At 41.1% G+C, this 22,107-nt stretch overlaps 1 protein-coding gene across 1 annotated transcript; it reads right to left on the minus strand.

Moving 5' to 3' along the window:
* Window positions 1-9,344: 9,344 nt before the first annotated feature.
* LOC114647894 (G-protein coupled receptor 37-like 1) lies at window positions 9,345-21,700 on the minus strand. Its single transcript, XM_028796573.2, has 2 exons — window positions 20,897-21,700; window positions 9,345-12,301 (listed from the first exon to the last, which is right to left on the minus strand). Exons 1-2 carry the CDS (start codon window positions 21,512-21,514, stop codon window positions 11,489-11,491), a joined length of 1,431 nt encoding a protein of 476 aa, XP_028652406.2. The 5' UTR covers window positions 21,515-21,700; the 3' UTR covers window positions 9,345-11,488.
* Between the last annotated feature and the right edge of the window lie 407 nt (window positions 21,701-22,107).

The following is a 22,107-nucleotide window of genomic DNA, read 5'->3' on the forward strand; positions in this document are numbered from 1 at the left end:
AACTGGTCCTATGACACATGGGGATGCCAGTGATATATCATAGTGGATCCACACCAGTATGCTTATAGAGAAAACAGGTCCACAGAAGATGCCATCTCCACAGCCTTGCATACTGCACTCTTCCATCTTGAGTAGCAGGGGAGCTATGTGAGGATGCTCTTCATAGATTTCAGCTCAGCTTTTAACACAGTAGACTGGTCACAAAACTCTCTGTCTTAGGACTTTCACTATCTGTCTGCCACTGGATCAAAGATTTTCTCACTAACTGCTTTCAGATGGTTACATTTGACCCCTACATCTCCTCCACCCTCACAATTAACACCGGTGTCCCACAAGGCCGTGTGCTGAGCTCTCTTCTATATGTGTTTTATACCTATGACTGTGTACCCTTTCATTCCACCAACTCCATCATTAAGTTTGCAGATGACATGACTGTGATTGGATTCATTTCAGGAGGAGACGAGACAGCCTGTGGGGATGAGGTCTAAAGATTGACTTCATGGTACACTGAGAACAACCTTGCCCTGAACTCTACCAAAACAAAAGAATATATGATAGACTTATGGAGGCACAACACTAACTACAACCCAGTATACATCAATGGAGATTGTGTGGAGAGAGTTTTCTGGGTATACACTTTGCAGAAAATATCTCCTGGTCCATAAACATCACAGTGGCAGTCAAGATGGCACAAAAAAAAAACCACCCTGAAAGAGAAGCTGCTTTTCTACGTGGTATGCCAGCAGCTCATTGGCAGACAGGAGAGCCCTTCAGAGGATCATAAACTCTGCCCAGAAAATTATTGGCTGTACAGTGCCATTTTTGGAGGAACTCTTCAGCAGTTGTTGCCTCAACAGAGCACCCAACCATCTCGAAAGACCCTTCACACCCTGGACATCACCTGTTTTGAGTTGTTGCCCTCTGGTAGGCAGTTCAGGTCCATCCATTCTCGGGCAAACAGATTTAAGAACAGATTTTACCTCAGAGCCATACAAGAACTGAATACTACTAAACGCTTATAATGATTGACAATGACCAATATAACAATAGTCACTCATGCACTACAGGTAGATGTTCACATTCTTTGCAAGTTATTTCATTTATCTATTTCTATTATTGCACCCAATTCATATGTGCATTATACCCAAGTGCAATATTTAGTTATTGTATTGTATTATATTGTACTGCATTATAATTTAATTATGTCCATTGTGTGTGATTGCTGCAATTTCATTGTACAAAGTGCAATGGCAATAAAAGGAAACTGAATGTGAATCTGAACACAAACAACTTCCAACAGGGGGCAGTTGTGTGGATGGAAACCCCTTGTTGATGAGGGCGGTAAGAGGAGAATGAATGACCACAATGGTTCAAGCTGACAGAAAGTCTGTTAACTCAGGGAACCACTCTCTACAACTGTGGTGAGCAGAAACACATCTCAGAACAAACAAGAAGTTGAACTCTGACAAGGATGGCTTACAACACGTTCAGGTCCGCTTCTGTCAGGCAAGAACAGAAAGCCAGGGCTGCACTGGGTACAGACTCCACAAAACCGGACAGTTGAAGACTGGGAAAATGTTCTCAGGTCTGATGATTCTCGATTTTGTGACGCAGATGGATGGTAGGATACCAACAGCATGACTCCATGCACCCAATTTGTCTCATGTCAGCAGTGCAGGTGGGGGGTGCTGTAATGGTGGGGTCAATGTTTTCTTGGCACACTTTGGGCCTGTTAATACCAATCGGTTGCCACTTGAATGCCATGACCTATTTGAATATTGGTGCTGACAATGTGTCCCCATCTTCTAATGGCCACTTATAGCATGATAATGCACCATGTCACAAAACAAAAGTCATCTCAGACTGGTTTCATGAACATGACAAAAAATTCAATGTTCTTCAATGGCCTTCCCAGTCACCAGATCTGTAAATCACCTTATGGGGTGTGTAGGGAACAAGTGATTCACAGCATGAACATGCAGCTGACAAACCTGCAGAAACTGCGTGATGCAATCATGTCAACAACTGTCTGAATGAGCGATTACAAGATTAAAGACATTTGTGATAATCATTAAAAGACAACAGACTGATTGAAGCATCACTACCAGATCATTTATCAATGACAACTTCTCAAGCATTTTGGAGTGTTGTTGTTGACTCAGCAAGAACAAAGTCATTTTCATGGCTTTTCTTGTTCTGTTCTGCTGCAAAGCAAAGAAATGCATGTATAGAGGGCAAATTTTTTAAGTACTTTTCAGGAAGAATTGTGCATGATTTGATTAAATTGTAAGAGGTCAATATTTTTGACTAAGGCTGCATTTAAAAGTCCCCAAAGCTTATACCACACTACTACTGTAAATGGTTTTCATTTATAGAACATTTCATGAAGAAATCATATCTTGGAGTAAGGAATATCTGAAGTAAACTGGTAGTCTTTTCTATTAATAAGGAATTTAATTCTGTATTTAATCCATTCTTGTTTATTATTGCACTGGACACTAAGGACTAACTGCAGTTTGGTCAGACAGTCAAGAAAGAATTTAACTAAACTCTGTATATGTGGCAATAGTACTGCAACCACTACTACTACTACTACTACTTAATAATAATATGAATGGCCTGCTTAAGTCACAATTGTTCTAATGACTACATATATTTGAGGTAAGGAAGACAGAAGTTTCCAAGATTTTACTGTGCCCTCCGTAATGTTTGGAACAAAGACACATTTTTCCTTGATTTTTACCCTATGACAGTTTAAAATTATAAATCAAACAATTCAGATGAGATTAAAGTGCACATTGTTGACCTTCATTTAAGGGGATTTACAGACATTTTGGTCACACAACACTTTCTCTACATGACCCCCCCATTTCAGGGCACCATAATGTTTGGGACAATTGGTGTCCCAGGTGTTTGTGATTCCTTAAGTGGGTTTCATTGCTTCATAAGATACCTCGGCTTACTTCTACCCTTTGAGGTCTGTAGCTGCCATTGTTCAACATGAGAACCAGAGCTGTGGCAATAAATGTCAAAAAAGCCATTATGAGGCTGAAAACCAAGAATAAAACCATTAGAGACGTCAGTAAAAACTTAAGATGACCTAAATCAATTGTTAGGAGTCTTATTAAAAAGAAAGAATGCACTGGTGAGCTCAGTAATTGCAAAGGGTCTGATAGGCCAAGGAAAACCTCCACTGCTGATGACAGAAGAATCCTCATTATGGTAAAGAAAAAGCCCCAAAGGCCTGTCCAACAGATCTGTAGGGTGGGACTGGACAATGTGTCCGCCTAGGGGGTTGCCAGCCAGGATCTCAAGCTGTTTCATCGTGTGGTGGGTGCATGTTCCCCAACCTGACCTGACCTGATGGTAACATCCATATCATGATGTGGGGATGCTTCTCTGCAGCAGACCCTGGAAGGCTCATGAATGGATCAAATTACCCAGACATCCTGGAGAAAAACCTGATGTGGTCTTCGAAAGAAACCTGTACCTTATGAGAGGATTTGATTTCCAGCAAATCAGCAACCCCCATTAAGGATGGTGGTGGCAATGGCATGTTGTGGGGATGCCTCTCTGCAAGCAGAACCATGAAGGCTTGTAAAATTAAAATTGAATTCAGCAAAATACATGAAAATCCTAGTGGAAAACCTGATGTAGCCTGCCTAAAACCTGCACTTTGGGAGAAGATTTTATTGTCCAGCAAGAAAATGACCACAAGGAAAAAGCCAAAGCTACACAGGAAAGGCTTAAAAACAACCATGTAAATGTCCAGGGGTGACCAAGTCAGAGTCCAGATCTCAATCCAACTGAAAATTTGTGGCTGGACTTCATAAAGACTGTTCACTCATGATCTCCATGGAACCTGTCAGAGCTTGTGCACTTTTGTAAAGAAGAATGGGGAGAAATGGCAGTGTGCAGATGTACAAAACTGACAAGGATCTGTGCACACAGACGTAAGGCTGCTTGAGGATCATGTGCTAAATACTGACTTGTCCAATCAATTACTTTGTGCTTTATATTTGTAATTAATTTAGACCTTTTTGCAAAGATCTGTTTTCTCTTTAACATTAAAAAGTGATTTTCTGTTGATTACCACTGGGATTCAATGTTGTATAACAATCCCTCCACTATGTCGGTGCCTTAACGTGGTGGAGTGGTTTCCGTGATCAATGATTCCCTGAGTCATGCCGTCAGGAGTTGTGTACACCTGGTAGGACCACCCATGGAAGTAAGGAGAGACTCTGAAAATGACTGACTCAACCAAATTGTTCCACCAAGGGTCCATCTACAGTGGTGGGACTTCCTGCTTTCTCTTATGGTCCTGAACATGGCTTGCCACGTGGAAGTGTAGCGATTGAGAATTGTGCACCCACACTACCACCGGTATCAACAATAAAGCATGAACACTTCCAAGGTGATGAATACTTCTTATAGGCCCTCTATTAAAGTTCTGCTTTACCATTGGTAACCCCCTCCTGTCTCCACAGAAGTCCAGGATGCCTATGTCCATGGCCGAGATTTATATTACCTTTAAACACTTTGCCTATTTCTGAAATAAATTGTTCATTCAGCTGACATGTTATGCCTACATTTTTATCCTTTCATTTCGGTAGACTAGCTCTTTTTGCTCGCTAACCCCCGGACAGGCACTATGTGCCAGCCACTTCGCGTCTCTGCCGCTCGCGTATGTGGATTTCACTTTCACCAAACAACGAATCTTTTAATTCTCACGGATATGCCTGTGTTCATTGGGAAGAAACACTACTTTTCCCTGATGGCAACATGAATTAGACGATCTACAAGTTTCCAACTTAAAGTTTAAAGCCGAACAATATCTACATATTTCTGTCATATCACCTATGTCCAATATATTCGATCTCTTTTCACTGTTCCATTATTTCACTGACTAATAATTTCCATTTGTTAGCGCTAATGCGATCTTTACTATCAGTTTTTTGAGACTTTCGAATTTTAGTACTTTCATAATCTCTAACCTGTTCTGCATGTGTATCACACCCATGTTTTTGAACCTCTTTATTACGTTCTACTTTATCTTCTACTCTTTGTCTTTTATTTCCGCCCCCGCTTTGAGTTGAGAGCGCAGTAACTGTGTCTGACAATAGCATTCACATGAATGAGAAGTAAGTGGACCATGGGTGTGGTTGTAAATGTTTGAGAGGAGGACAGGACTTGTCAAAATCTCTTGGCAAAAAGTCTTGTCTCGCTTTACCTGAAATTATCTCTCACGGGACTTGAAATTATCTCCGAGAATGTCGTGTCCAGGGATTTCCTTTTATAATCGAGAGACAAAGCAAGGAAGGAGGTTGCTTCCTGCTGTCCCAGTTGCCATACAACATGCACTTCAGAAGAGGTCATCCACCTGAAGCTAAACACATTCTGGCCAGGCCATTACTTGAATGGGAGACCATCTAGGAAAAGTTTGGGTTGTTGCTGGAAGTGGTGTTAGTGAGGCCAGCAGGGGGCTACTTACCCTGTGGTCTGAATGTGGATCCCAATGCCCCAGTCCAGTGATGGCAACACTGTGCTGTAAAAATGGTGCCATCCTTCGGATGAAGCATAAATCCAAGGTCCTGACTCTCTATGGTCATAAAAGACCCGTGGGTGTCCTTCGTTTGGGAAACAGCCTGGACACAGACAGACGGACATTGTTTGAAGTCCAACACACGTTTATTTTACAATTAAAGTGCACAACCCAGTGCCACAGCACCAATCACCCCAAAGTCCAGGCCTCTTTCCACAATGCCTTTCCTCTCTTCAGGCCGCCTCTTTCCTCTTCTAGACCTCATCCTCTTCCACCCAACTCCAGCCCTGAATGAAGGGAGGCGACCCCTTTTATTGTCCCCCGGATGTGCTCCAGGTGTGCTCCTGCAATCTTCCACCGACATGCCCAAGTGTGGCGGAAGTGCCGGCTGTATCCCCGGAAGCACTACGGGTGTCCCTGCTCCTCTTCCCCCCAGCACTTCCTGGTGTGGCGGAAGTGCTGAGGTCCAGGACTCGCCAGGTATTGGGGTGCCCCCTGGTGGTTGAGCTTCAAAGCTCTGTACCCATGTTCCCCACAGCAACCAGGGCGGTTGCCCCCTCGTGATCTGGAGGAGGCGTGAGCCTTCCTCCAGTCCTCTTGGGTGTCCCGGCTGGGTACCTCCCCCAGCCGCGTGCCACATTTGTAAAGAGCAGGGTGTATCCTTATGTCCTGGCTAAACTTCTCACCACAACCTGGTCATTCTGGCCCCCTAATCATTCCGTCTCTAATTGGCTGTCTCTCTCACCCCTTCACCATCTAATAGCTAATGTATAGTGGGCATACTGGCGCAAAAATGTCTGGCGTCACATCATCCAGATTGAGGCTCCACATTAGTGGTGGGTGAATTGGCTCCCAACTCATTATGTAAAGTGCTTTGAATGGCAAGAAAAGTGCTATATAAATGTAAAAACGTATTATTATTAAAGGTTTAGACTGTTGAGCTCCTTCACTTACTTTCACTAAAGTGTCATCTTTCTTGCGTATTGCAATTATTTCAGACGGACATCACCAGCCCCCAAACCCCACCATCTCTGTAAACATTTCAGCTGAATTTCACTTGCTTGGTGACAGGTAACTTTCTGCACTTGTCCAAGTGAATCAGCCGACCACTCCAGTGGGACGATCGGAGCGGGGGTCTGCCTGGCATAATAAATAGGGGCTCTGTCCACAGCGAGACAACGTTAGCCTTTCAGCTCTTTAAGAATAGGAGCCCCATTCCCATGGCAACCTGTCCCATTGAAAAGCGGTGGGTGTTTGTGCCCTTGGCCAGACTTTCAGAGATGCACTTGAATTTCAAGCAGTCTCCTAGCAACTCCACTCCAGCGGGGCAGAATTGATATATCTATGTGGAGGCAGGGAGGGGGGCCATCCGGAACCTTGCACAAGACCCCTGTATTGAGCACTGTCATACAAGACTGTGGGAATGCAGACGATGGCGAGGGCGTTGTGGGGGGGGGGGAGGGGGTTTTGGACCAGATGGCAGAGTAGCAAACAATGGCGCTCCACGTCTGAGCGAGCGAGAGGGAGAGTTTGCTAAGGAGCTCGGCTTTGTTCTGCATGTCAGTCAGAGCAGGGCAGTCATGTCAAAAAAAGTTCCTCCAAATTAGCCTTCTGTTCTCCAAAAGAATCATTTTATTGGGAAATAGAGCAATCATAAGCTTTAGTTTTTAAAGTTAAGGCACCTTGCCGAGAAGCATGATAACTAAAATGCTTTTTTTTTTTTTCCATTATATCTAATAAATAAAAAACGAAACAACACTACATTTTATCTTTCCAGCAACATTCATTGCAAACTGTTTGGATATTTACATCAAATAAAGTTGATTTATTTTTTGCCCATTCCTTCAAGCCACGGGTTCAAGCCCAGTGTGTACTGAGAAGTCCTTGATTCTAAACAGGGCTGCCAATCGGCACTCCAACTTGGGTTCAGGTCGTAACTTTTTTTTTGTCTTCTCTCCAGTTTCCTTTGTTCATGGGATTTCCTCACAGTTTCAGTTTTTCCACATAGTCCAATCATGGAAACACATAACTACCAATACTCTGTTTTTGTCGGTCCTCCGCTTGATATGCTGGAACATTTACCCGATTTCTTAATCCAGTGAGGGGGAGATGGTTGTCTCTCATTGGAGTTTCAAGCAATGAGATATGGGTACTTTATCAGAGAGAAGGCAGCATAATCCCCCATGGAGTTTCAATCGGGATGATATTTGCGCATTATACTGGAGAATCGAGGGGGGGTAACACCCTTTGGAGTTTCAAGCATGATGATAGGCACACATTCTGTTAGAGAGTAAGAGGGGATTGCCCACCTGGAATTTCGATCAAGATGATATTTGTGTATTATGGCAAGGATTGGATCCCCCTTGGATGATATTTGTGCATTATATTGGAGAATTGGGGGGGGGTGCCCCTCTTGGAGTTTCAAGCATGATGATAATCGCACATTTTATCAGAGAGTGAGGGGGGAGTACCCACCTGGAATTTCGATCAAGACGATATTCATTCATTATGACAGGGATGGGATCCCCCTTGGAATTTCAGTCGCGATTATGTTTATATATTACAGCAGGGGATGGAGTCCCCCCTGGAGTTCTGATGGGGATGATATATGTGAATTAGATGGGAGAATTGTGGAAGGAAGTTCACCCTGGAAGGTGTCAGGGATTACTACCGGTATGCAACCATTTCCTGCCAGTATGATACAGCTAAAAATGGAATACTGCCAGTACACCATACCCAATATTGGAGAAGTGGGGGGTGGAGTGCCCCTTGGAGTTTCGAGCGTGATGATATATATACATTTTATCAGACAGCGCGAGGATGAGGCCCCTCTGCAATTTTGATCAGGATGAGATCTGGGGGGATTGGTTCCCCTTGGAGTTTTGATTGCGATGATTATACGTACATTAATTTGAAGGGTGCGAGGGGTCCCCCCAGAAGGTTTCCCAGATGCCGGTACACAACCATTTACTACTATTACACCACATGGAAAAATATAATACTGCAGGCATGCCATACAATTATATCGGAGACATACATTTTATCAGAGAGTGTGGAATTTCAATCTGCTGGAATTTCAATCAGAATAATATTTGTACATTATAGCAGGAGGTGGGTCCCCCATAGAGATTCGATTGTGTTGATATACAGTATGTACATTAAATTGGAGAGTGTGGGGAATACAATCTTTTACTACCATAATGAAAATATTTACTGCTGGTCTGGTGCAGTGAAAACTGGAATACTGATGTGTACCAGTACACATCAAGTCCTGTAGTACCAACGCATGCAGTTAGGTTGTGATGAGTGAAACAGGCAAGATTTGATTGGCATAAAGTTTCTTGAAACGGAGACTGAGATTTGTTTCACAGGCAATATTGCAACTGCTAAACGCAAGTCTCACTAAAAAGAGTTATGGATGGCAAAGGTTTTGCAATGAAAAACAAGAAATATTGCTCCCTAAAGTCTTGTTCACACTTCTGTGTTTACCTGATCAGGTAAATAGAATGGAGGAGGATTTGAATGTAACCCAATCACTAACACCTTTTGCCTTTGTTTCCCTAGAATGGAGGAAGAAATGAAGCCTAATTATCAGAAGCTCCACCCCTTCCTGTCTGTCCCTTATATAAGAATGTGGATAGCTGGAAGTCTGTGTTCCTTCTGGACCCTGCTTTCACCAAAATAACTGCTCTGGTGGAGACAGCCTTATTTTGTAATGCATCTTTAATGGTGACATAGCTTTGGACCTATCGTCCTGACTTTTTTGTTCTGTTCATTCTTTTTGCCTGGCCTATTAAATGGATTTTACCATGGGTGCTACCCCAACATTTTGCCCACTTCCCCATTTTGTTTCCACACTGTGTTCTTCTCTGTAGCTTCATAATGCCTGTAACTATTATACTGAGTTATTTTCTTGTATTTTTGAATGCCTCTCTAAGGTTGTCGTACACATATTTTACATGGATTGTGAGATTTTGAACCAAGAGGAATATGAATTTAACATTGACTTTGTAAAATTTGGGCAACGTTTCATAATTTGTTTCAAAATGTCTTATCTAAACGCCATTTCGCTTTTTTATTGAGCACCGGCTTTTTAAACATTGGTTGTTACCACGGTGATCCATCCCAGGAGTGTGCGGCATGTGACATCATTTGGAGCACCTGCATAAAGGTTGGCTCAAAGGTTTCCTGAGCATCTGATATTAGGAATCTCTGTTTGATTCCAGTGCTATCTCTGACTGATTAACTGGTTTTTTGAACAAGATATTTTTCAAGCTTTATACTTTGATTTTTGGGTTAGGGTTCTTAGTTTTTTTTGACGATCAGTTGGCAGTCCTTTCAGTACTGACCTCTACCTGTTTTCAGATTCAATTTTCAAATTTTCACTATCTCATCTTGAGCCAATACAGAAATCTGTCGCACACCAATAAAATCGACTTTATGTATACCATTCGTTCACATCACTGTGGAGAAGCATGGTGCGTTTTTTAACAATGGTACACATTGCGTAATTTTCACACAAAGAACACACTAAAATGCACGATTGTGCACGTTACTGTGTTTTCTCCATAGTAAAACTCACTGCATGGGTCGCTGCTTTCCCCGCCCCTCAGCCGTTTCATAGCCTTCCTGTTTCTGAATTTCCCAGAAGAGGTTGAAGAGATGCCCTCTCAAAGCACTGTGGAGATTCAAGTTTCATATCTGTCTCTGATGCATTTTTAAGATTGCTATCGCCATGATCGTCATCATAATTACCAAAGTGGGGATTGAATTACCAGAACATGTTTGGTAAATATTTATACATGACAGGAAATGTGTTTGGTATGTATTTTTTTCATTTTCTTAAAACCTATATTTACAAACTAAAGAAGAGGAAGACACATGCTGGTTTAATGCATGTAATGCATGCTTCCAGTCAGGAACAAAACACATCTCTTTGTGTGTCAATGGCACAAATTTTGCTGGCAGTGAAACACCACTTGTTTCAAAAATTTATTTGCGAAACAAAACATTGAGTTTCACCGCAATCTTAATTTCACGTGAATCGTTTTGTACATCACTAGTAGAGACTCTAAACTGATTCCTACAGGTTAGTCTCCTGTAACACCTTTGCAAAAAACAGGTTTAGAAAATGGATGTACAATTGTAGAGGACGTCTTCTTTGTCAAAGTGATAAAACTATTGTGGAGGTGTGTCTATAAAGTTGCCCCTACTTGAATTTTTTTACAATTTTAAATTTTAAAAGGATTCGGAAAATTAGCTGCTCAACTGCCACCACCAGGTCATAAACTTTTTATCAATGAGTGTGTGTATTACTTGTGTTGTTCATCTCAACTCTGCTGGTCCCAGAATACATTTTCCATTTTTGGTTGCTCTCATATGGCTGGGGATCGCAAGCATCGTTGATTGTTCTAATTTCTATGATGGTTGTTATCATAAAAATGTAAATGTGGTTTATACTCACTAAGAAGACAAAATGAGGATTCAGTAAGACAAGGAATTGTGGTGTTCTGCAGAAGTTAGATTAATTTGAGTGATTCATCCACAGGTGATGTGTGATAACAAGAGTTGGGATAACCGAGGATTCTGTAGTTGCTAATCCATTCTTTGATTTGCATTATTCCCACTTCAGCCCTTCATAAAATGCATCTACAAAGAGTTTGCTTTCTTTGTCCTGAATCCCTTGGACAACACTTTATAATCTAGATTTGTGAGGGAAACTGGTCTAAAAAGCCAGGTCATATAGGAAACTGCCAATGATCGTTAGTGGCTTGCAAGATTTTTGGATCAAATCTCTTCTTTGTCCTGGCCATATTTTGAGCTTAATTGTCCTTGTCTGCCATGGACAGAGGTTTCACCAGTTTGATTATTTACAAGAAACTGAAAAATGAGAACTTCAGATGCATTGCAAAATAAGTAATGGGCCAGGAGACTTCCTTCTGATTTTTAACAGGGTGTTCCAATACCAAGAATTAACTGGTTGTCTTTGGGCTTGTCAAAAAAAATGGAAGACGACATTTCTGTGGTTTTCAGTTTTCCATCTCCTCCCTCACTAGCCTGGGATTCCTGACTGCACTCTTCGCAGCAGCAGCAACAGCAGTCCATGAAGGCCTGACCCAGTGGTTTGCAGAGGCACAAAAGGAGCACAGGGGTCACAGAGGACTTGAAAAACAGAAAAAACTGGTTAATGAGACTCAGGAGATCCAATGTAGGTTGAGAAACATCCAAGGTCAAGTAGGCCAGCACAATGTTGCAGATGTTTTCAGGCAGAATGCAGATCCCATAAATAATGGCCAAACCTGTCACGGTACAATTAAGCTGCCGTTCACACTGAATATGTTTAGGGGAAACTCTGGCATCTTGATTCTTGTTAGAACTCCTTATTCTTCTTGTAATAAGCTGACAAGAAAGAGTGAACAGGACTGGCAAGCAGAAGTAGCAGCCAAAGTACCACCACATACGGGCATCTTGATACGTCATCACCAGCGAGTAGATGGACTCTGGAAGATTTGTGGAGGGATTCATGGTGCAGGAATCAATGATGGTGCCTAACATGACTGATTGATTTTGAGTGAGTTGCCATAGCAGGACTTCAGGTATAGCGAGTATCATTGAGCCAATCCAAATCACTGCCAGCTTAGCAAGGATGGACTGGCACTGCTCAATGGACCGGCTCTTGGGCTGGGTGCTTGTGGCAGCATGAAATCGATCAATCCCAAGGGCACACAAACTGAATGTAGTCACACCCAAGGAAGATACCTAAAATGAGAAAGAAGAAAGCAGCATGTCAGTTGAGTTAAGTAGAGTTAGATATAAAGTATGTCCAGGTAAACCTGCGAGGACATAACTGCCTCAGTACTATCTACCAATCCCCCAACATTCATACCCAAGATATACTTTATCTGCCAAAACCAACTTTCCTAATACATTAGTATCAGAAGAACAATAAGTCAATCAGTAATGCTTAGACAGATGGAAATATTTTTTTTTTATACAGGCATGTGCTCCATTTAATTCAATAGACATATACAGTAGTGGTGCAGGATTAACCTCATTTAAGAAAGTAGATAAGCTTTACCTTCTTTAGGATATTTTAGTTCTTACGCATCAGAAACGCTTCCAATCCTATCTATCTATCTATCTATCTATCTATCTATCTATCTATCTATCTATCTATCTATCTATCTATCTATCTATCTATCTATCTATCTATATTAATATTTTTAGTAAGTCACAGCACACCAGGGAAATTAAGATGGATTGGAAAATAGCAAATATCCCGTAATATAAAATTGATAATGGGGGAGAACACAGTAATTACCATCAGTAAGCTTAACATGCATCACAAGTAAATTAATGTAAGGAATTATTAAGATTGAACAGCACATGGTAAGAACAGGATTTTTACTGAACAGTCATCATGGGTTCAGAATTTGGAAATTGTAGAGGTAGAAATGCTGCATTGATTAAATAAGCTCAAATCTAACAAATCGCCAGGACAAGATCAAATTTATCTTCAAGTTCTTTAGGAGGTTTGAAAGGAAATACTGTACATAAACCGTTGGCACATACTTTTAGGAAGTCACTGCATACTGAGGAATTTTCTAAGGACTAGAAATAGCAAATATTATTTTTCTGTTGCGTTAAAAGAGTAATGCTTAACATGCATCACAGATAAGTTACAGGATGGAATCATTAAAGAAACATGGGGCAGAATACATCTAGAACAGGAGTTTTACTGAACAGTCCATATGGGTTTAGACAAGGAAGGTTGTGTTTTACTAGCATGCTGGAATTCAATGAGAAAGCAAGAAAAGGATACGATCAGAGTGATGCATATGATATTATTTATCTGGACTTTCAGAAGGCATTTAATAAGGTGCCACATAAGAGAATGGGCATCAAACTACAAAGAAGTGGGGGTTCAGGGTGTTGTGTGTAAATGGGCGATGAATTAACTAAAACGCAAGAAGCAGAGGGTGATGGAGCGAGGAACCTTATCTGAAATTGGTAAGTAATTTGGATAGAAATATGAATAACAAGCTGGTTAGGCTTCGTAGATGATACCAAGCAAGGTGGATTGGCAGATCAGATAGAATCTTTTGAATCTTTATAGAGAGATTTGGACAGCATTTGGGCATGGGCAGATTTATGTGTGGTGAAATTTAATGTAAGTAAATGTAAAGTATTACACATAGAAAGTAAAAATGTGAGGTATGAATACACAATGGGAGGTCTGAAAATCGAAAGTACACCATATGCGAAGGAGTTAGAAGTCGCTGTGAACTCGACACTATCAGCTTCCAGCCAGTGTTCAGAAGCCATTAAGAAGGCTAACAGGTTATATAGCACCCTGATGTGTAGAGTACAAGTCCAAGGAGGTTCTGCTCAAGCTTTATAACACAGTGGTGAGGCCTCACCTGCACAGTTTTGCTCTCCAGGCTACAAAAAAAAAAAACAGTGCTAAAAAAATTCCATAGAAGAGCAACTAGGCTGATTCTACAACTGCAAGTGATGAGTTGTGAAGAAAGATTAAAAGAGATGAGCATCTTTTCATTTTTTGCTAAATTATTGTTAAATTAACACCGAAAATCAGAGTAGTTCACGAACAAGCTGCACATTTAAACATGATTGAGCTTTTGAACTGAAGATTCGTCTCTCCCTATCATTCACTGGACAAGAATCCTGTCTTCAAAATGCACTTTGCATGTCGTGAGCATATAACAAGATTACATGATGAGTGGGATGGTGTAACGTGAGATTTATTTATATCTTATAAAATTGCTTTCTGTTGCTCAGGATTGGGCCCCTCATTAAGGCCCATTGTATCATAACCTTTGTTATCTAAATCCATCCATCCATTTTCCAACCCGCTGAATCCGAACACAGGGTCACGGGGTTCTGTTGGAGCCAATCCCAGCCAACACAGGGCACATGGCAGGAGTTATCTAAATCTTCCATGAAAATAAGACATTACATTTTTTTCTCTCTCATCACTACAAACAGCAGGGGGTAAGCAATGTCAAACTAACTAACTGCATTGTGAGTGTATGTGTCCCCCCAAGACATTGATACGTTTATACTCGAGTCATCTGCATCACCAGCAACAAATCAGTCGTATTTGTGAGATGACTCGTGCACAAATGTATCAATGTGTGCATTCGGAGGACAGATGCATTGACATTACATTTCGATACAGGTCGCTCGTACCTCAGAATATGAAGTACACATTCAGAAACGTCCCCCTGGGGAAGCTAACAAGAACAAAAAAGACTGAAACCAGGAGAATAGGCACAGTCCAAAATGCTAATAAAGATCAGAAACCAGGAGACTAGACTGTACTGGCACAAAAAAAAAACGAAATTAGAAACAAAAATAAATTTTGAAAATTATGGAAAAAAAATATTTGAAAAAAATGATCAAAATGAAAAGTACTTAGAAAAACGATTTCTTTAAAGAAGAAGCATGCAAGGCAAAAAGTTTTTTATTTTTTTCCTTTCGGTCTGATGTCCCTGTTTCGATTCTTTTTCTGTATTTCTGTCTACATCTTTTTCTCCTGGTCTCACTCTTTTCTTTGCTAGCATGCTTAGATAGTTTCTATAAGTGACCCTGAAATGAGGCCTGTTTTTCACAATGTGCGGGAGATGTAAGGACAAATAAAAGATCTTAAGTACCAAAATCAACACATCCGTAACCATATCAAAGAGGCAGGGACTTAAAGAAGATCCCTGGTGCAGACCTTTTCGATTGAGAATCTTGTCTGCTACCCCTACACTGCTTCTAACCCAGGCCCTCATTCCATCATACATGACTTGGACCATCCTCACCAATGTCGTCAGCACCAGGTGACGTTGAGGCAACCGCTGTTCAAAATGGTGGCAACCATACACTGTCACAAGCAAAATATTTTAAACCATCCTAAAACAGTATTCTACCTGGAATATGATGACAGAAATTGATTCTACAACCCGAAAAGTCTACAGTAGGATATAAAGTGCTGCAAAAAGGGTTCAGGAAAACATGAATACTGAAGGCAAATCACAACAGGAATGTCTGTGGGAAGAGAGAGACAGGCAGACAGATTTTGGATCGCACATGGTGAGCCCCTGATAGATACTCCATGTCCTTCTATCCCTCTCTATGTTTAGATAAATACAGCATGTGTGAGAAGTTGAAAGAGGGAATGTCTGTGCAGGGAGACAGCAGTATGAAGTAGACAGAACAAGACAAAGGGGGTGGAGTAGTGACAATGATTAGGAGTTTGGTATGGATATGGTATGGATCAGGTATGGAGAGATGGTTTTGAGAAGTTAGATATGAATGCCATTAAGTAATTGCCTAATTCTCAGCATATTCTTACTGCATTGGCTTTCTTCCTTCCTTCTACAAGGAGCGCATGAAACCTGCACAAGTGGTGGTGGGTTTGAGAGTATGTGCACTCACTGATCACACTAAAGCAATGAGAGTAGCGTTCTGTAATGCTCACTGGCACTGTAAGCTGTTGATAACAAAACCATATACATGTAAAATTTATTTCTTTGTTTTTGTTCAAGTCTCACCTAACAGTTATTCCAAACAGTTACATCTCTGTGAAATCTTAGTTGTATGGAAATAGATACCCCGGGAGCATGCACTGATACAGCGCATTGCCGCACCTACCACACGAAGAAACACCTCAGGATCCCAATTAGGACCCGAGTGCAGCCGTGTAACAGGGGACACACTAGTTTGGATGGAATGGAACAGAGTGAAGATTTTACAGTGGTTGGAGTGACACGACGGGATAAAAGTACAAATCCTTATCCAACCTGCAGATACAAAATCTTTGAAGTTTTACTTTGTGCTCTTTTCTTGCTTGTACTTTTGGTTTTAACTCTCTTGTTCTCTCGACCCTGATTATTGTCTCTCATATTGGGCTTTGGTTTTGTTTCAATTCATGTCTGTTTTTTGTTTTGTTTTGTTTTTTATGTGCCTCTCGCAGTTTTTGCTCAAATGTTTATCTGCCGGTTCACTGACAGAGCAGCTACATTTTATCTGCATCTCTTCTTCACATCTGTCTTATAAAATCTTCCTTTGCTTCCTACTGCACAATAATCTCACCTGATGTAAAATGACTTAATTTCTATAAATGTATCTATACGGGTTCTTGAATTTGTTTAACATATTATGTTAAGGGCCTTGCATACTTACAGGTTGGTTTATGTATGACTCTCTTTTCATGGTAGTACATAATAATTAAATTCTTTATTAGCATTTTGTAAACAAAGTTATTTTGGAGAATGTGTGGATATACCAAAAGTGTACAATGCTAACTTCGTTTCCTCATGTTTTCAGAAAGGGAAATAAATTCTTATCAAGTTCCAATGAAATGAATTGCTCAAAGGTGATTTCACAATTTCTCCACACCTTTCCAAGGAAATTTTACACACATTGTTAGGTGGATTTTGGCCCTTGCGTTCCTTAAAGTCTAAAGACTAATCTCGTCCCGTTTTCAGACCTGTTTATTCTAGCTCAGTGTTCACGGAGGTCAGAGCAACAACACTACTGGGGAAAAGGCAGGAAACACCCGTGGACAAAGTCACCAATCAACCTAACTTGCCCTTCTGTGAGGATGTGATAGGAATACCCACTAAGACAAAGGGAAAATGTGTAAACTCCACATGGACAGTGTCCAGGTTCAGCATTTGAATCAAGGACCGTGGAGCCATTAGGTGGCAATGCTACATGGACCTCTTCTACTTCTTCTTTAGCATCTTCTTTTCTCACTTCTATGTGGGGTCGATATGTTGGACCAAACCATGTCCATACAGCTTGGTCCTTCACAGCCTTCTCAATTAGACCCATTTCCTTCAAGTCTTCTTTTGCTCTATCCATGTACTTCTTCTGGATTTCCATTCCCATCACTCTTTTACCCACATATTGATTGACTCTCCTCATCACACATCCATACCACTTCAACCTACTTTCCTGTATTTTCTTAGGTACTTTTGTTGTACTACTGATTGTCTCATTTCTTTGTACTTTTATGTACAGTAACTCCACACATCCATCTCAACATTCTCATTTCTGCCACACCCAGCTTCTTCTCCAGCTCTCCCTTTACTACCCACATCTCAGCTCCATACAGCATTGTTGGCCTTACCACTGTTTTAAAATGTTACCTTTCAACTTCACCTTAATTCTTCCATCACATAATACTCCTGAAAACTCCTTTCAGTTGTTCCATCCACACTGCTCTTTGCGAGTTATCTCTGCATCTAATTTCCATCTTAGGCTTCCACTGATCCAAAATATTTTAATTTATTCACTCTTTCCAAAAGCTCTCCCTTCAGGCCAACTTCTGAATCCTGATCACCATTAAACCTCATATATTTTGTCTTCTTTTCCTGTTTATCATCAACCCTCTATCTTCCAAAGCCCTCCTCCATTCCTCCAGCTACCTCTTCTTCTTTTCTGGAGCTAAACAACACAATGTCATCAGCAAAAAGCCTACACCAGGGTGGACTGCTCTTTTATCCCATGACTCGACACATCCATAACCAGAGCAAAGAGGTAAACAGTTAGAAAAGATCCCTGGTTCAGACGTCCTCAAACTGAGATCTTGTCTCTTATCCCAGCACTGCTTTTAACAAAGCAATAGATTGGATTAGATTAGATTAGATTATTTATTTATAAAAGCACATTTAAAACAACAGAGGGTGCGCCAAAGTGCTGCACAAAAAGCATTAAAATAAACACAATACAAACAATCATGCAAAAGCAGAAAAACCTCGATCGAGGATGAAGACCTGATGTGCAAAGCCTAGAAGCAACAACTGAAAAAGCTCTGTCTCCCCTCGACTTCAGCCGAGATCTTGGCACTACAAGGAGCAGTCGTCCAGATGACCTCAGTGCTCTTGGTGGCACATAGGGGTGAAGGAGATCACAGATATATTTTGGAGTGAGACAATCAAGGCACTCCCTCATATATAACCAGGGAATTCCTCAAAGGACAGGACACCCCCAAATTGAATAATTCAGGTTTTAAAATGTTATTATATACATGAATAACTCATTGGGTTACCTTGTAAGGCTGTCATTACTCATTTTCTTCCTGTTGATTATATTCAGTCAGATCAGAGGGGAGTTGAGGCTGTTTCTATACCATCGGGTTTAGAAGCCAGCCTGTTTAGTTTTGCCAATGACCTCCTTCACAACATGAAGCTGGATGGTGGCCATCTTTGGACAGCTATTTTCAGGTCTTTCCAGAGATGTTTGATTGGGTTCAAGTCTGGACTCTGCCTGCACAACTCAAGGATGTCCCTAGAGTTTCCCCTAAACCACTCTTGTGCAGTCTTTGCTTTGTACTTATGGTCATTGTCCTGCTGGAATGTGAGCCTTTGGCCCACTCTGAGGTCTAGAGTCTTCTTTAAGGATAGCTCTATACTTTGTTCCGTTCAGCTTTGCCTCCTCCCTGTCTATTTAGTCTCTCAGTCCCCAACCCACAGCATAATTCTGCCTCCACCAGTTCTTCATTGTTGAGATGGTATTGCACAGGTGACGAGGGGTGCCTGGTTTCCACCAAACCTGATGCTGATAATTAAGGTCATACTCTACAGTCTTCAGGAATCAAATCCTGCGACTGACACAGTGTGACCTCGAGCAAGTCACTTCACCTGCCTGTCCACCAATTAGAACAACAAAAGAAATGTCACCAATGTTATTAGTGACCTTAGATAAAAGTGTTAGAAAAATAAGTAATGAGTCTCCTTTACGTGGGGGCCAATTGTGAATAGTTGACACAGACTGCTCTGCCAGTTAGAATGGACTGTAGCAGGCCTGCTTTGCCAAGAAGACCAGGGCTCAACTTCCCAGTGGAGTGAAAGCCTTTTTTTTTTTTTAATAAAACAAAACTAAGAAACAGAAATATCAAAACTTCTTTTCTGATCATAAAAGTATGCTAAATTAGAAAAAATAGTTGGTATGCACTGCCAGTCAATCAATATTATAGCATTTATATCCTGCCAAAAGTAAGTTATTATATTTTATTGTTTTAAGGATATAAGACTGGATTTAAATAACATGTGAGACATTTATTAGTTTTAAATTTCACAAATTAAGTTTGTGGGATGCTCTTTATTAAAATATGTTGTTTTTTAAATTGAGACTGCAATTAACATGAACAATTGTCTGTATAATTGCTCTTGTTTTGAAGTTCTGTCAAAGATTTACAGACAGACAGAGCATGTGATGTGAAAGTCACAATAGATAGATAGATAGATAGATAGATAGATAGATAGATAGATAGATAGATAGATAGATAGATAGATAGATAGATAGATAGATAGATAGATAGATAGATAGATAGATAGATAGATAGATAGATAGATAGATAGATAGATAATATTATTTTTAAAGTATATATTACAGTTTATTCCAAGTGCTTAAGTTAACTGTCTTGAGCAGCAAGTCGCAGGCAAACTTGTACAGCTACACATACTGATTGGGTTTCTGACTGTTGGTGTGTCTCATCTTTGCTGCAGGCTTGTTCTGTCTAAGCTTGCCAATAACAGGAGCTAAAGTGCTGTCAGGTAAGGTACCATAAAAGATCCCTTAAGATATAATTTATTTGCATTAATATGTCCACCTGTATTTAATAATTAACATAATCTAGACTTATATTTTAACAGAATAGCTCACAGCGCTGCAGTGAAGACCGCATGTTGTATAAGAACCACAATTCCCCCACTTCTGGAGTCAGTGACGCCAACATTCTCTGTAAGTTTAAATAACCTATTTGAAAGGATGATGTTATAGTAAAATAAATAAATAAAATTTCTAGCAAATAAAACGTTTTTACGAGCCAGAATTAAGGCGCTATGACTCGGCACCTGTAACGTTACTTCCGAGCTAGCGCGCATTTTCAGTGATATTTTGCGCATGCGCGATGCCGTATAATTACAACGGACTAGGACTAATTCTGCACAAAGCAAAATTTAGTGATCTTTAGTGGTGATCTTAAATTAATCCAAAAGACGCGCAGTAAAACTATGAACATTAGTCCGGAAAAGCACGCAATTGTTGTTCAGTTTCAAAGCATGAAGCCTGTTAGTCTCAGCTGAATTGGACGGATCTTGCTAAAATATCTCCAAAATGCTGTAATTATGGATGCTCGTTAAACTTCGCATGAAGTGACATGTCATCGTTTGCAAATCTGCATTTCATGCTGATTGCTGTGAAAGGCGCTATATAAAGTAGAGGTGGTTTCATTCATGCCCTGATGAAGGCTGCGTACCGTTAACAACGCTAAAATGAAAGGGGCGTGCGCACCAATCATCCTCCTACTGGTCTCCACTTTGGCTATGCATGGCTTACCTCAAGGTATGGGATCATCCGACAGGACACGTCGCCCAGCAGTCTTTTCTTAGTGATCTCATTGAAGATGACTACGGGAAGACAAAAGAAAAGCACGAGAAAGTCCCAAAATGCCAAACTGGCAAGAATGGAATTCCATGCACTCTTCATGTAGTAGTTGTGCCACACAATGCACATGACAGACAGGTTGCCCACTATGCCCACAGCGAAAATCAGAAGCGAGAGGAACATGACAGCGTAGGCACTGTAGGAGCTTTCGGTGAAAGGATATAACGGGTTATAAAGGTCCGATGGCATCCTGTCCCCTGTGCCGTTAGTCGACACATCACGACTTCTCTCATCATTACTCAGGGGTCTGCTGCTCGCGTCCCTCGGTGCCGTGTCAGTGGGAATAATTTCACTAGCTGGCAGGTGCGGCCCCCGCTCCTGGCTAAAAAGATTTGGTGGGTCAATGTCATCGGCGCCTCGGGGTACCCGTCTTCCCGAACGTTTTTGTGGTGATGCCATATCGCTGACGTTCAAAGTTTCCCCTTTTTCTCCGGCGACCCCAAAGGGTGTCCACTCGAGATCCAGCCCTGCGACACAAAGCAGGGCCACTGCACAAACTGCGAGACGCATCGCTCAGGTCTGCCGTAAAACTTGAATAAACTTGAAAGTTTGCAGAGCAGAAATAAAATAAATAAAACGGAGGGGAAAAAAGCTGAATGACAAAAGTATCCTACAATATACAAAGACCCAAACAAATGCGATCCGAGAGGAAGCCAAGCATCCTCCTCTTGCCCCGACTGGCTGGCTTTGATGGAAACTTGGATTCAATATCAAAAAAAAAAAAAAAAAAAAAAAAAACGCCCCTCGCCCTCTCCCCCTCCGAGGCTAAGACTCTAAAAGAGTTGCAGGACTCGAAGGCCCCCTTGTGGATAGAAGAGTTAATCGCGAAGTCAGAGGATCGGTGGACCAGTATTGCGAGGAAGAAGTGAGGAGAACAAGTGCAAGTTAGAAGGTCCAAAACACAGATGTTGATGCTAGTTAGACTCTGCTTCTTATGGACATGGCAATAAGTGAATCTTACTATGGTGTCTGCACGTAACCGTTTCACGTACAGCTTCTTTTATTGGCATGGAATGCACTTTCATATAGCGCCTTTCACCACGACCATTCAAAAAGAGTTCTATAATTAACAGGAAGCAACAGCCTCTCTTACTGACAACTTC

This window comes from Erpetoichthys calabaricus, chromosome 3 (assembly GCF_900747795.2).
Source record: "Erpetoichthys calabaricus chromosome 3, fErpCal1.3, whole genome shotgun sequence".
Classification (NCBI taxonomy): Eukaryota; Metazoa; Chordata; class Cladistia; order Polypteriformes; family Polypteridae; genus Erpetoichthys; species Erpetoichthys calabaricus.

Excerpts from the sequence above, each read along its gene's own strand:
- LOC114647894 (XM_028796573.2), bottom strand. The coding sequence starts at position 21,514 with ATGCGTCTCGCAGTTTGTGCAGTGGCCCTGCTTTGTGTCGCAGGGCTG. Across the intron at positions 12,302-20,896 it reads GGATGATCCCATACCTTGAG|GTATCTTCCTTGGGTGTGAC; the intron begins GTAAGCCATGCA and ends TTCTCATTTTAG.